This window comes from Apodemus sylvaticus, chromosome 13, assembly GCF_947179515.1.
Source record: "Apodemus sylvaticus chromosome 13, mApoSyl1.1, whole genome shotgun sequence".
NCBI classification, from domain to species: Eukaryota; Metazoa; Chordata; class Mammalia; order Rodentia; family Muridae; genus Apodemus; species Apodemus sylvaticus.
The window spans coordinates 29,199,751-29,215,867 of NC_067484.1; the positions used below are offsets into that span (position 1 = coordinate 29,199,751).

Consider the following 16,117-nt stretch of genomic DNA (forward strand, 5'->3'; position numbering starts at 1 on the left):
GACAAATTTTTCTTTAAAAACAAAAACAAAACAAAGCAGCAGACGAGGAAGAATATAAGTGTTAGAAACCTTTAAAAAGTAACCCATCCCCTGCCTTGCTATAAATGGGAACTGAAAGTACCTAGAACCATGATCCCCCTTAGAGGAGTCATTTAAAATCCACCCTCGCCTCACCTCCACATTATTAATTAGGAAGGTGTCAGAAGAAATACGGCTGCACATGTAACTGTCACATTCACGGTTTCAAGCGTGGCTCCTAAGTGCTGGCTCGCTGGCAGTCTCTCTAGCTCCCCGTTACTCTTGGAGTCCATTTCTGTTTCCCATTATCTCCTATTACCTTGATAACCCAAAAAACTCGTCAACAATCCAATTGCATGAAAAGAGATGCATTTTTTCTTTTCTTCAAATGTTATTTTCAGCAACTTAGGGGGGAAAAAACCTATCAGCCAAAGAGGGAAATTTTAGGGTATATGAAGGGGGGAAATATATATATTTCCTTCCCCTGAGAGTAACAAGCTTAATTGCAAACCAAAGAAGACAGAAAAAGCTCCCTTGAGATTCCCTCCTGACAGAGCCAACAGACTTCTCTGAGGCAAAAGAAACTTTTCTTTGAGGCAAGGTCTTGTGTATCCCAGGCTGACCTCTAATTCCCTCAACTCATGAAGCTGAGGAAAACCTTGAACTTCTGCTCCTCCTGACTCCACCTCTCAATTTCATGGGATACACCACTATTGCCAGGTTTGAGAAAAGAACGGCCTGAGAAGGACTTAACTGCTCTGTGTACACACACACACACACACACACACACACACACACACAACAAGCCCCAAGGACCCTGCACCACCCACAGCCACCCTTTGCAAATGTACCTTTTTTAAAGAACAGGTCTTTCAATTGAACCTCCTTCAGTGTGCTGTTGTTCAGCAGGTCGATGGACATAATCAAGTCCTTTGCAAGGGGGACTCCAACTGTGCCACAGCCCACCCAGTTCAAACCATCCTCCAACATCAGCCAATCTCCTCTCCAGGCAGCTGAGAGAGAGAGAGAGAGAGAGAGAGAGAGAGAGAGAGAGAGAGAGAGAGAGAGAGAGAGAGAGAGAGAGAGAAAGAAAGAAAGAGAGGTGGAGGGAGTTCTTATGTCTCTTTCTATTCTATCAGCAGGGGCCCAGCCCAGGTGCTAGACTCAAAGGCTGTGGCTCCAACCACAGACTATGACTACCAATTATCAACTGCCATCAACAGCAATCAGGAGGTCTGTGGCAGGAAACTGGCAATGTCACAGACAGTAAGCCCGTGAGCCTCCAATCCCAAGAGCACTCAGTGCTGTTGACGACAACATATATCAGTGATTAGTCTGCATTTCTCTGGGTTTGGCCTCACACCCAGACAGGTCACATCCAGACATGTCACATCCCAACATGTCACACACACACACACACACACACAGGCAAGCAGAATGTAGCTAGACAATTCACCTTATTACTAGTACATTTACTCATTTTTTTTTTTTATAAGAGGCAACCAGGCAAGCCAGACATAGAAGACAGAAGGATCTGAAAATCGCAACATAGTATCTTTTTCTTCCCTCTCTGCTGCAGGCTTTCAGAGTTGAGGACATACAATGTGAGCTTACCGAGGTAACAGGGCGAGCAGCAACATCAGCCTTGGGTATCCAGCTGCCAGCACCCAACACATCTCTCCTCTGGAGGCCAGACTACAGGCTATCGCGCTTGATCCTCCTCGCCACAAAGTCCCCGCCAGCTTACACCAGCTCTCCCAGCACTGACAGCTGGCAGTGCCTTACCACAGCAAGAACTGCTCACAGTCTCAGATTCCTATTCTCTCTTAGCAAGCTCTCGTGGCGAAGCAGCACAAATACAGCACAGAGAGAAGCCTTTAAAACCAGAACTCTCGATTTTACTATGCAGTTTGAGTTCAAGCGGTTCCGAAATTACAGAAAAATAACCCAAAGGATACAAAGGAGTCATTCAAACAGGAAAGCAAAGGCCTATCTCAGGAGGGCTCTTCCTTTTGTACAGAAGCCCCTTTTCTCTTGAGGTCTAGACAGTGGTTTTCAAATGTCCTTAAAACCTTTCTTATGCATCCTGAGGCTTTGTGGAGAGGTTGGGTGGATGGCTGTACTCTGTTACAGTTTTCAGAAGAAAGGAAAAAAAATCACCTGGCAGCCACAGTGAAAAGGCCCAAGTGCCATGGTCACACTGTAAATAACCCCAGGCTCAGGCACTGCACTCTGCCTAGAATAGCTTTTGTTTTTCCTTATTTAGGGTAAATAGGAATGAAGTGTGGGCCAGGACAACAGTGCTGGCTGTAGGAGTTGTCAAAGCAAAGCTAAACTGTTGGTTACCACCAGAGTTAGAAATAAAGACAATTAGGGCCAGCAGCCAGTCCCTGCCAAGGGGGGGGGGGGGGAGGCAGGAATGTCACCTGGGGCAGGACAGCAGGGTCCAGGCACTTCGGACCCCTCTCTCTCCTGGTCTAATTTTTTGAAGCAGGAAAGGAACCTGAGACCCACCAAGATCTTGGGGCTGTTTTCCATAGTTCAAAGAAGCAGAAGGTTCAACAAGAAAATTGGCATGAGATCAGATGGTCATGTCAAGGCGACAAGACAGTTCTTGAGTCATTTCTAAATGAAAAACACAGCTCCCTCCCTTAGTGATACTGGTCTTGACTTTTCTCAGGGTTACACTGCTGAGTGGAGAGTGGGGGGAGGGGGAGTTTAAGTAGATTCAGAGAGTCCCCAGTTCATGGAATGTTCTAGAACAGCCAGTTGCAAGGAGAATTAGAAACTGCTTCCATATTAAGTCAGCTTCTCTGGCCTTCAGATATCTCTTGTTCCTAGAGCCTGGGGATCCTTCAGTCTAGGGACAACAGTTTCCAGTCAGAGGCGGTTGGCATGATGGCTCATGGTGACACCACTCCACACAGGAGAGAATATGATTGCTAAGTCTCTTGTAATATTGGGGATTTGACAAGTTTCATGGGGTCTGAAACTCCCTTCTGTTTTTTTGCTATCAGATACATTTGCATTTTGAATTACTCATGAATAATCAACTTTGGAGTTTACATTTTCAGAATGTTATAAACACCTCACGTATCTAGAAATCTGTGGGGCGTTAGGGGCACATGGCAGGTGGATCTCTGTGAACTGGAGGGCAGCCTGATCTACCCAGCAAGCTCCAGGCCAGCCAGGGCTACATGGCAAGACCCTATCTCAAACAAAACAAAAGCAAATAGAAAAAGAATCAGCATAGTTGTCATTTTAATAGACACACGTTTGTGATGTCCAGTTGACTCTTATCACTGGGCATTTTGGTAACCAATTTGAATTAAGTTCTGATCATTCTGTTTAAAATGAAGCTAAAGACTTTTGACCTTATAGATGGATATTTATTTTAAACTTGCTAAGACAGACAGACAGACAAACACACACACACACACACTACTGTCTTGTATTCCTGTGGGATAGTCACTACAGACTGCTGAGCACAGTGTCTGTAGAAACAGGCTGGCTCTGCAGTGTGCTTAAAGCACAGCCTGGTTAATGTTCCGCAGAGCCCCACCATCCAGCATTTGCTGAGGGATATCTGTGTTGGTTCCACAGGTGAGGTCCTTTCTCTTGTTTTTCCTTCTTTAAACACACTTAAGGAAGTTTCTCCTGAGAGAAAGTTCAGAAGTCAAATCATACGAACCATAATGGAGGGGTGTGGCCTGTGACAAACATCTCATTCTGGCTACAATATGAAAACACTGGCCCTTTTCTTTTTTAATTACTTTTGTTTTTGAGAGTCTAATATGATTACATCATTTTCTACCCTTCCTTCACCCCCAAACCTACCATTTAGCCTCCTTACTTTCCTAAAAAAATTTGTAGCCTTTTTCATTAATTTTTATTATATGGTCACATACATGTTATATGGTCATATGCATATATATACATATATGTATATGACTATATATACTATATCCTGTATATATGTATACATATGTATACATACATATATGTAATCATATAAACACATTACATATGTGTATATAAATGCATATGACTATACATATATACATATATTCATATATACACATATACACATATATTCCCAAATACATTAAATACAACCTGCTTGGTCCATATAATGTTGCTTATATGTATGGTTTCAGGCGATTTGGTCCTAGATAACCAACTGGCGTGCTCGTCCCTTGGGAAGACTATTCCTCCCACTCTGGGTATTCCTTAGCTGCCTGTAGCTCTCTGCACAGGCTCCGGCCCTCGTGAGCTTTCCCTCAGCCATGCTGGCATGTCTGCTGAGACTGCCCTTGCTCAGTTCATGTGTGGTTAGCCGTGTTGGCGAGGCTGTATAGGTGCTGTGGAACTACTATGTGCAATGTTTCTTTTCCCTCAATTCTGAAGAGATGGCAGCACACAGAGCTGAAGGACATGAGAAAGACTAGAGTGCTGGCCAAAAGGGCACAAGTGTGATATAGTGCAAAAAACCAAAACAAAACCCTCAAAAACCAATTGCAACCACATGCTCGCCTACTGCAGCTTGGAATGACAGCTATACAGCAAGTGCTCTGGAAGGCTTTGCGGATGGATACTGGTTTTCTAGCAGACTTTGAAATGACCTATGAGCCTTTGCTATGCTCAGCAGAGGCTTGGAGCACGGTGCCAGGTGGGGTTCCCTCACACGGACCTTCCACGGAGCTGGTTGGCAGCAGTGAAGACACGTCAAAGCAGCACTAATGCCCTCATCATAGCTTCCTCTAGAGAAGTCTTCAAGCAACATAATCCATCTGACAAACACTTGTGAAATGCTTGCAGCCCTTCAGAGAAAACACGCAAGCCTTGACTATAATCCTACATATAGAGATGCCTTTCTAAGGCACCGAATTGTCTCCGGTTCCAACGGTATGTCATTGTGTCTTGAAGAACTGACCCTACTCAGAAGACTGGCTTTCAAACATGATCTGAATAGGACAAATCAAGGGAGCTGGAACCCAAAGAGACAGGGAGCTAGTATACCAAGCAGTATGCCTAATGGCTCAGGGTTGGGCTGGGGGAAGAAAGAATCCCTCCTACCCAGGAATATTTGTTTCTATAATAGCATTTAGCATGTAACCTACCCAGCCTCTCATTTATTTTTTTATTATGGGCTCCTTTGCCATTTCTGTTCTCTGCTCTACTCCGCGCACAAATTTTCACAGCCGAAGATCATTGAAGAGGTACAAATCCCCTTTCCAAGTCTATGGAACAGGAAACCAGCATTTATGAAAAATCTAGAAACTTCTAAGTTCTGTACATTTTTTTTATCTTCACACCCAAAAAGCATATTTTCTTGTTCCCAATTTGTTGATGAGGGATCCAGGATTCAATGGATGGTAGAGGTAGAGGTGGGGTAGGAGACGGACTATAGATTTGAGACTTCCTATGAACCCATCATTTTGTTTGGTGAGCAGTAAACTAAATATCATTCTTCAATATATGTAAAACTTCCTGAAGTAAACCAAAGGATACAGCAGATTGATGAGTGCTTGCTTTGATTTTTTTTTTACATCTTGATTGCCCATTTTAGACATTAAGAAATATATTATAACTCATAAATCCATTTCCACAAGGCTCTTAGGACCATTTTGTGTTTCAAATGCTTGCAGCCCCATTAAGAATCAATGGCCCTGACCAACATATTATATGTTCTTAGTCTTTGGGGGTTTTTGACTATGCAGTAATATTTTGATCTGAGATGAGTTTTTCCACATTAAAGTCATACCTTGGAATTTGATCTTTACAAACTGAAACTATATTTTAAGAGTTTGTAATGTTCAAAGGTTAAGGAATTAAGGTACTTTAAAGGAACATAAATACTATGTCCCTAAAAACACAAAACTAATAGTTTGATATTTGTGGGTATTAGCTTGCAGCCTGGAAAATTTTACTAATATATCCTTCGTGCTCAAAGAATGCAACACAGAGAGGTCTTTGTATAGAAACCTAAATACTGCATGTGTGTCCAACTAGGTCTATATTGGTATAAATGTAAATACATGTAAAAGTGTGTGACTCTATGTAGCCAGCAGGCCAATGAGATGGTTTAGAAGATTATTAAGTAGTCAAAATCAAATACCTATAAGATAACCTCTTAACAGGAAATGAACTCCATGTATTAACAAATTTTGGAGTTTACCTTACATATCATCGGTGCAACCACAGCACTATTTCTCTTCTAAGGAAAAAAAATTATTCCTGTTTATGGTGGTCCAGATTTGTATAATGCTCAAGCCATTCCCTTCTAAGTGGGATATACACTTTAGTGTATATTACTGTTGTAAAATTACTTTTCCAAACAGTAGAAAACACATAGATAGTTGAGATAGTAGCTAAATTCAGGTACCAGTTGTGCTTCCAGGGTTGTTACCTTACATTTTTAAGCTGAGCTGGATCCATTTTCTCTTCTGTAAAATAAGACAGAATAGTTCCTGCATATGGTGCTTGGGAGATGGAGATGCAAAAACTCCACTGATCAGTCAGTGCCTGGCCTCAAGGATCTGTAGCAGCTCTTGAAGCTCATCAGAAAGTCAGAATCTCAGTCTGAGTTTAACAAGGTCTTAGGCTCGGGCCAATGTGACGGCTCAGTGCGTACAGGTGCTTGCATGCAGGCCTAGCAACCCGAGTTCACTCCCTAAATCCTACAAGGTAGGCTGGAAGACCTGGCTTCTTAGGAGAGATGCCCCTGACCTCCACACTTACACACACATGGATGCACATGCATGCGTGTGCGCACACATACAAAATTCGAACAGATTAACTTTTTAAAAAAGAAAATTACTTTAACTATAGGATGACTCATCAGTATACCAAAACCCAGGTCTGTTTCCTGAGGTACGGGGGAAACTGTGTTCATCAGAGTGACGAAATGAGAACAGAATCCTAGTCTCCGGTTTTTCATGATAACTATTCCACGATGACTTTAAAGAACAGCAGTCAGCCTGCAAGTGTTTGTGTGCACATGGGTAAGGCTGCCTTCCCGGCCTGAGGGTAATATCAGTATCACAGGTGGGTGCTGTTCCCACTCACTTTGGGAGAACCAGCAGGGGTTGACAGTGCCACAGGGTCCAGGGGAATCGCAAACAAAGAGGCTCCTGTTGAGAGATGATTTCTTTGTCTTTGAATGCAGACTTTTTCATTTTATTTGTGTGCATGTGCCCATGAGGACTCAGAAAGGCATTGGCTCTCCCCAGGAATGGAGTTACAAGTAGCTGTGACCACTGGAAGGTACTAGGAGTTGCTGTGTGCACCAGACAGGCCACGTAGAAGCATAAAGGAGGGGCACATAACCAAAATAAATTCAGTCATGGCTAACACCAGCACAGTACTCATAAGGGGTCAGCTGACTGACACGTCAGAACTATTTGAGCTCCTGCGACTAGGTCGTTTAATTCTTATAACTACTACCCACTGATCCAGATGTTATCATCTTAAATATGAGTGAGGCAAAAGCACAGGAAGGTGAAATATGTTGACTGAAGACGCATTGTAAGTGGCAATGATTCCAGCAGTACAATCTGTTACTAACGACATGATCAGATAATCATACACATAGGGGGTCGCAGTATGACCCCAGAGCCAAACCCTGTTTCTAAAAGGAGTTTTGGTCTAGAAATATATCCTTTAAAGGAATCAAAGAATGACCTATTTCTCTAGGACAAAGGCTCTTGGGAAGGACAGGGCCATTAACTACACCATTTAGAAAGTTGCTTATCTTGGTTTCTTTTCTGTTGCTGTAAAAGAAGACCCTGGCCAAAAGGAACTCGGGGGAGAAAGGGTTTATTCTGGATTATGGTTCCAGAGGGGATGCACACGGTCCTGGCAGAGGAGTGTGAGGCAGGCCTGGCAGTCAGGAAGCAGAGCAGTCACGGTTCATATAGCCTAGAAAGCCTCGAGGCCTGCCTTCAGTTCTTCCCCCTAAGAACTGAAGGCTCTCTAGCTTGAAGGCTCCATAACCTCCCGAAGCTGCATCACCAGCCAGGAACCAGGTGTCCACGCACATGAGCCTAATGGAAACATGTCGGATTCAAGCCACAGCAAAGGTCTTTCCACCTCACAGAAGATGCTCTTGATACTATACAAAAAATTTTTTTAAAAAAAATCAATAAATAAAATGTTGGTTGAAAAATCAGTTTTCTCTGGTAGAACCACTCTGGAAATTAGTCTGGTGGTTCCTCAGAAAACTGGTCATGACACTTCCGGAGGACCCCACTATACCACTCCTGGGCATATACCCAGAGGATTCCCCAGCATGTAATAAGGATGCATGCTCCACTATGTTCATTGCAGCCCTATTTATAATAGCCAGAAGCTGGAAAGAACCAAGATGTCCCTCAATGGAGGAATGGACACAGAAAATGTGGTATATTTACACAATGGAGTACTATTCAGCCATTAAAAACAATAAATTGATGAAATTCTTAGACAAATGGATGGAACTGTAGAATATCATCCTATGTGAGGTAACCCAGTCTCAAAAGAACACTCATGGTATGCACTCACTGATAAATGGATATTAGCCCAGAAGCTCAGAATACCCAAGACAAAATTCACATATCAAATGATGCCCTAGAAGAAGGAAGGAGTGGCCCCTGGTCCTGGAAATGCTCAGTGTAGCAGTGTAGGGGAATACCAGGACAGGCAAGTGGGAAGGGGGGGATTGGGGAACAGGTGGAGGGAAGAGGGCTTATGGGATTTTCGTGGAGGGGGGATCCAGGAAAGGGGAAATCATTTGAATATATCAAATTAAAAAATCAGTTTTCTAGAAGAATAAAATCTCCCCTTTCCTTTGGTAGTATTTGTAACTTACTATATCCACAATGCTTTCTGACTCTAAGTTAGGGCTCAACGGAGCCTATTCCAACGCTCAAAATAACGATGTACCTAAATGACTGTTCAAGTCCACCTATTTAGAGAGGTGAGAAGTAATGAAAGCCAGAGATAATTTTTAAATCACTCTGATGCTTGGCATCTTTGTTTCTAATCTTTCTCCATGGCTGATGATGGATCAGCCGGCAAAAACTGGAGAAAGCTTGGTGTAAACACAACTCCCTTCATGGCCGCAAGATAAACATCCAGCCATTGAAAGTAATGCAAGCCAAGCTGGCTAGTGGAGCTAGGAGCATGCTCACCGGGCCGTGGGGGTGGGGGGGGAGGGTGGCCCTATTACTCAAAAGTGACCTTAAGGCTGCTATTCTCAACCACATTCACATTAGGAAATAAATGAGGCACAGAGAAATGGAGCAGCAGTTACAAAAAATGTCCAGAGTTTTCACAAAGGGCTTCAAAATTTAGAAGGGCAGACATGGTAATGCTTTTACCATTTTTTTCTATAATATACTTTCAGAGAAATTTCAAAATTAGTTTCTCCCATGAATGTTCTTTTTCTCTTCTCTTCTCTTCTCTTCTTTTCTCTTCTCTTCTCTTCTCTTCATCCAAGACAGGGGTTCTCTGTGTAACAGCCTAGCTGGCCTGGAATTCACTACCTCTGCCTCCTGAGTGCTGGAATTAAAGGCATGTGCCACTAGACCTGGTCTTCCCATGAATGTTCCTTTTTTTTTTTTTTTTTTTTTTCCTGAGACAGGGTTTCTCTGTATAGCTCTGGCTGTCTTGGAACTCACTCTGTAGACCAGGCTGGCCTTGAACTCAGAAATCCACCTGCCTCTGCCTCCCAAGTGCTGGGATTAAAGGCATGCACCACCACTGCCTGGCTTCCCATGAATGCTCTTACAGAGACAGAAATCCTGGCCACCACAGGCTGCAGAGAGAGGCAGTTAGTTCGGTTACACACACTTTTCTTGGCAACTGTCTTACTTGAACACATAAAAAAGGAAACGGTGAACCTTTCAGATTCCAGATACCTGACTTACATATAATTCACAGCTGAGCTGCTCTCCGCTGCTGTCCCACCACCTCCCAGCCACAGCTCCCCAACTAGGGGCTATGCTAACGAGAAGACGAGGGGACCAGGTATCAGAGGCTCTTTTCCTACTCGGGGACACCCAAGGTTTGGAACTGCTCACCTGTCCTCTCATTTGACCATTGGGATGAAATCAGTGTTCTGAACACTCTAATCATACCCTCAAGATGTTTTAAATGTCTGGATGTTACGTGTACTAATATTGACGGAACATAGAATTCTTTTATGGAATGTAACTACATTTTATAGTATTTATTCTCTAAATAAACATATCCATGAATAGGCCACCTCCCTGCCTCCCAGAGATCAGGCTATGTCCCCTCCCGTCTATCGTTTAGGGTAAAGAACTGACAGACAGGTGCCTGCTTTGACTCAGGTCTCCATGAGGCAAAGCAAAGTCAATCCCATGACCCAACCCAGAACACCAAGGCAGCTTGGAATGATGGTCCCCACTTAGTGCCTGCCTCCATGGTCAGACTCCTAGCCAGCCCATAGGCTAGGTCATTCCTTCCCCAAACCCTAAAGAGTCAGAAGCCCCTTTGTTCTCTAGATCTGAAGGGATGGCTCTTTCTCTCCCCCTTCAAGACTCCATTATGAATGTCTGTGATATATGATATAACACGATACATATAGTATGATATAATATATGGGGTAGTATGATACAATATCTCTCCCAATGTTCTAGAAACCACATTTCTCTCTCCCAGTAAAGCACATCTTTGGGTCTGAAGTCCTCTTTTTCCTCAGAATACCATTGTCTAACAAAGGTCTTCCACATGTTACATTGTGTCAGTTCCTCCATATAAACCTGCAGGTTTTTTTTAAGCTATCACATGTAACAGGTTTGACATGCTAAAGTTTTTAAATAACACCATTTTCCCTAGGTAAGTAAACTATTAAAAGTTAAATTTCAATGTAGCCTCTAATATTATAAAATGCTAGAAGTTTCTGTTGCCAATTCTGAAATGTTTACTAGACATAAGTTGGTTTCAATTTTGTAAGGAAAAATACTCATTCAACTGTGTTACACAGTGTTAAAAACAGAACATTAAAAATAGGCAAACTCACTTAGAAGAATAAATTTAAGAGCTCCACAGACCTATTAACAGGAAAACAAGCACAATTGGTAAATAAATAAATAAATAAATATAAAAAAGAAACTAAATAAAGTCTCTGAAATTTGTCTAAAGCAATTCAGTAGATTAACAAACATTTACTAAAATAAATCTATGACATTTTCATAAGAAGAGTGGGACCCTGAGGCACATGAGCCATAGCCCTTCCCAATGCCGACAGCACAGAGTTCACTCACAGTGGCTATGGACACAAAACAGTCCTCAAACCCCCAGACCTTGAGGCAGATGGTGGTACCCTCATGTAAGACCAGGCGACCGAGTAGCCTTTGACACAGAGTAACAGGTGACTTGTCAAGAGGCTTTCTTTGCCCTGTCCTCTTCCTCCTTCCCAACTCTTAGGAAGGACTTCACTGAGCATAGCAGGCTGAGAACATCGGGGACTCAGCATCACTCAGCCTGGTTGTCAATCAGGTGGAAGTTTGTGTTAGGAGAGGCAAGCTCAGAAACACTATCTCCGCCCATCTCTACTTTGTGAAGCAGGGCATGGGGTGTGGTGTGGTGTGGTGGGGTGTGGTGAGGTGTGGTGGGGTGTGGTGGGGGTGTTCACTGTGAGAACTGGCCCAGGGTTCCTTTGTCACCTCTGAAGTAGTGACTGAAAAGACCTTGTTCAGAGTGGAATTAGACAGCACAAGAGAGGGCTACACTGCCTCAGAAACAACTTATGTAGAAGAGAACAAGAGAAGCTCAGGCTTGAAGATGAATCTATTAAGAATAGAAACTTCAATAGTAAGTGACCAAGAAGTAGCTGTAACCTTGTAGCCAGAAAATTCTATAGAGAATGAGGTTAGACCACACCTCAGAGGCTAGCACAAAAATGGCTATTACTTAATTGGCTTAATTGAGCAATTTATAACCTAGCATAGTGAAAACAAAGCAATCAGCTAACATAATTAGTGGATATTTAGTGGAAATTATCAACCGGGTGTAATACCACTAGTGTAATAGGAATTTGGGATAAAATAAATGAAGGTCTCCCATGACTGTGGTCACTTGTGACTGAAGAGCAATGGGAGAGGTGTCACAATACAAGGTAGGGTTGAGTCAAACACTTCAGCCAAGTCCCTAAGTAAATGAGAAAGCAGGAGGTTTAGGGGGTGTGGGGGACTGGAATCTGCAGTTACTATAATGTTATCAGAAAATGTCCATGTCCAGTTTTCAACAAAATATAGAAGACAACACTTGACAGAGAGGCATATAGCAGTAATCCCAGCATTTGGGAGGCAGAGGGAAGAGGCTCAGGGGTTTGAAACTAGTTTGAGCTACTATGTTTCAGAAAAAAAGATGGGGGATATGCAAAGAAAGAAACAAGGAAGTGTGAGTGAAACAAGGCAGAAGGCAGACAATAGAAACTATGTATTGTCTAAATGTCAACTCTTAGCAGCAGACTGGGTAGCACCCAGCACTATTATGCTCAAAAACCTAATGGAAATGATATTTACAGCAATAAAGTATGAGCGTATAATATACATATACTGATGTGAGGTCATGTGCTGCTTAAGTTTATTGCAAGTGAACTCTGAAGGTGAGGAGGTCTCCTTATGTCTCTTTGAAAACCCCAAGTTCTGGGCCAGGCTGTGCCCTTGGCTCGGCAGGGGCAGAGAGAAAACAGCCAACAGATCAAGAGTAAAAGCTTGGGCCAGCTCACTAAACAATTTGCTTTCTCTAGGCTCCTTCTCATGACTCTGGTGTTGAAATCTTTTCTACCTGGAGATACACTGTAATGACAAAGGACACATATACCTTTAGGTCTACCATAATTGTCTTCCAGACAGCATCTTACTATATAGTCCTGGCTAGATGAGAGCTTAGTATGTAGACCAGGCTAGCTTTGAACTCGAAGAGGTCCGCCCGCCTCTGCCTCCTGAGTGCTAGTATTAAAGGCATGTGCCACCACACCCAGCGTCATTTATGAGGAATCCAGACCATTTTGATACGAACTTGTCTAAAAGTTAGGTACTTAAATATCTCATTCTGTGCAAATAGATGCGTGTGCACGTGTTTCAAAACTCTGAGGCTCTCCTTAAAATAAGACCATCACAATCATATGATGACATATTTGATTAAGAGAAAAAAGGTAAAATATCATAGCTCGGACTCAAGAGTCCTTCTCAGTTTCTATTCTTTGTTAGGTATATTTTCACCCTCTAAGTGGAAGAAATTACAGCATCAAGGAGTTTCCCACACATGGTTTTAACCCACGTGCTCATTTGCTGTATTGCATTGGGTAGCTTATGCATTAAGAAATGTGTCTGATCTTCTGTACTTTTCTCCTGCCCCTTCCAGTACAGGAAACTGAATAGAAACATGTAGCAGAGAGGCATGGGGATCTGGGGTAGCCACTAGAAAGCCCCAGACTCCAGGGAAGCAAGAGGCTCCCAGGAGCCAATGGCAATGACATTAGCTGAAATACCCAACAGAGGCAAGATGCAACCTGAAGAGACCATCCCCAGTAGATAGGGATGACCCCCCCCCAAGTTGAGGGATGGGGCTACCCATGCATCTCAAAAATTTTAAACCCAGAAATGTTCCTGTCAAAAGGAAAGTTAGGGACAAAAAAAAATGGAATAGAGACTGAATGAAAGGCCATCCACAGACTGTCTCACCTAGGGATCCATCCCATCTGCAGACACCAACCAAGCCCCTCTACTACTGCTGATGCCAAGAAGCACTTGCTGACAGGAACCTTAAGAGGTTCTACCAGCACCTGACTAATACAGATGCAGATACTCACAGCCAACCATAGTACTGAGCCTGGGGACTCCAATGGAAGAGCTAGGGAAAGGACTGAAGGAGCTGAAGGGGATTGCAACCCCAGAGGAAGAACAATAGCAATTAAATGGACCACCCAGAGCTCCCAGGGACTAAACCGCCAAGAAAAAGGATACCTGGAAAAAGCCAGGACTCCAGATACATATGTAGCAGAGGGTGGCCTTATCTGACATCAGTGGGAGGGGAGGCCTTGGGTCCTGTGGAGGCTTGATGTCCCAGCATAGGGAGATAGATGATAGAGGAGTGAGGTGCGGGTGGGTGAATGGGTGGAGGAGCACCCTCATAGAGGCAAAGGGGAGGGGTGTAAAAGGGGTAGGATGGGGGTTGGTGGAGGGATAAATGGGAAGGAGGATAGCATTCGAAATGTAAACGAATAAAATGATTAATTTTTAAAAAAGAAATACATCTGATCTTTTTCTTTAAGGAAAGAAGCTGGGGAGACCTGTTTCTTTAACAGTCAAGTTCACTTCGGAGAAATTTCATAACTAGCCACATTTCAGTTTTCCTAGTTGTTTTGTTTCCCTGGCTTGATTGATGAGATTCCCCTCCCCCACCCCTACCCCTGTAACACACAGGCTTAATATTTTACAGTGTATCTGCATATAATATGATCTCCATACAATTCCACACCAGTTTGTGTTAAGTAACAGTTTGCTCAGTGGAACAAGTGTGCTTACATTTGGAGAAAATCAGGGAAAGCAGTCATCTGCGCCAGGAAAAGCCATCACTATAATTAAATGCTTTAATTTTCCTAATGGGTTTGGAGGGGGGGAGGGTGGACCAAATGTGTGCTAAAAGATAATCTCCTGGAAGAGGAAGTCTGGTTGGAGGCTTAATCAAATCTGGGTCAGAAGTTACATTGCCCAAATCACTAACCATCAAAATAGCTCTCTTTCTCATTGGTGCATTAGTGAGTCTGGATTTCCTTCACCTGGAGCACGCTAGTAATCCCCCTGCCTAGGCATAATCTTCTTTGTATTCCTCAATATGAAAGGTTCTTAACAGACTCCTTAAAAAAAAAAAAAAAAGCTCATGAAATAAACTTAGAACCACAACAATGAAAAATTCAGAACATGCCGTTATCACCAAAAATAGCTTAGGGGCTTCCTGTGCTCTCACTGGACTAGAGAGAGCTGGGAACAGATTTCTTCCTGATGCGAAGCGAGCTCCTGTTTTCCCTCCAGGAAAGCTGATGTATTGGCTAGACAGGTAGACATTAGGTACTCAGGCTGTCTGGATGCTATGGAAACCAAATCGAGTGCATTTGACCATGGGTAACGGGGTCAGACAAGCATGAGGTTCAGTCTTACCCCAACCAGGGAAGAGGCCTCATCTGCATTTGCTTTTTTTTTTTTTTTTTTTTTTTTTGCGACACAGTTGCCATGTTTGTCAGTTCTGATATAAGACAAGTTCTCTCCTCGTTATCTGGTATTTTATCAAGCAGTGGAAGCAATGGATGAGGACAGCCTTTTTTTTTTTTTTTTTTTTTTTGTCTGCTCAGCCCAGCACAAAGCCTAAAGCCTGGGCAACACATGATTACATGTTTATAACAGAAGTTTAATCACTGCATTGCAGAGGGACGCTCTGAGGGGCTGAGGCAAATATGTAGGATTTATTCTGGGCCCAAAGTGAATCTGGAGAAAGATACTGGAATCCTCACCGCGGGGTTATTTTCACACAACATAACTTTCTTCACTGTGACATACTCTGACTTCTAATTTACCCTAGGTTCAGACACAATTAAAAGGAGTTGTAGGATATAAATATTTGTCCAGCATTATGAGGAGTGGATATGAGGAAGACGGGTGAATTTTGAAGGCATTCCTCTACCTAACCACACAAACCATCTGCTGGGTGTGTGGAGAGATGCTGGGGGAACAGGACAAACAAACCCCTGGAACTGCTTGGGGAGGAAGAACATGAGACACAAACTGATGTTTATCTACTAATGGCAAAGGTCTATGATTCAAATTTTACAGTCAGAAGGAGATACGGCTGGGCTCTGTGCATGTGGTGTCCATTGGTCCTGCCACATAGCAGGGCTGTAGAATTGACGATTACCAAAAGGCTAAAGGCAAAGCCAGACATGTTACGATGTGTCTTAGGGTTTTCCTGCTGTGAACAGACACCGTGACCAAGACAAGTCTTACAAAGGACAACATTTAATTGGGGCTGCCTTACAGGTTCAGAGGTTCAGTCCATGATCATCAAGGTGGGAACACGGCAGTGACCAGAC

At 43.1% G+C, this 16,117-nt stretch overlaps 1 protein-coding gene across 4 annotated transcripts in view; it reads right to left on the reverse strand.

Annotated features, from left to right (window-relative positions):
* Positions 1–16,117, reverse strand: part of Ldlrad4 (low density lipoprotein receptor class A domain containing 4) — a 327,131-nt gene that overhangs the window by 38,699 nt on the left and 272,315 nt on the right. The window contains exon 1 of one of the 4 annotated variants that reach the window (XM_052155743.1): positions 870–1,041. The exons of the other annotated variants lie outside the window; for them this stretch is intronic. Coding sequence (XP_052011703.1) covers positions 870–1,008 — 139 coding nt within the window. The 5' untranslated portion in view covers positions 1,009–1,041. Of the gene's footprint in view, positions 1–869; positions 1,042–16,117 lie in introns of those variants that run through there. 4 annotated transcript variants of the gene reach the window in all.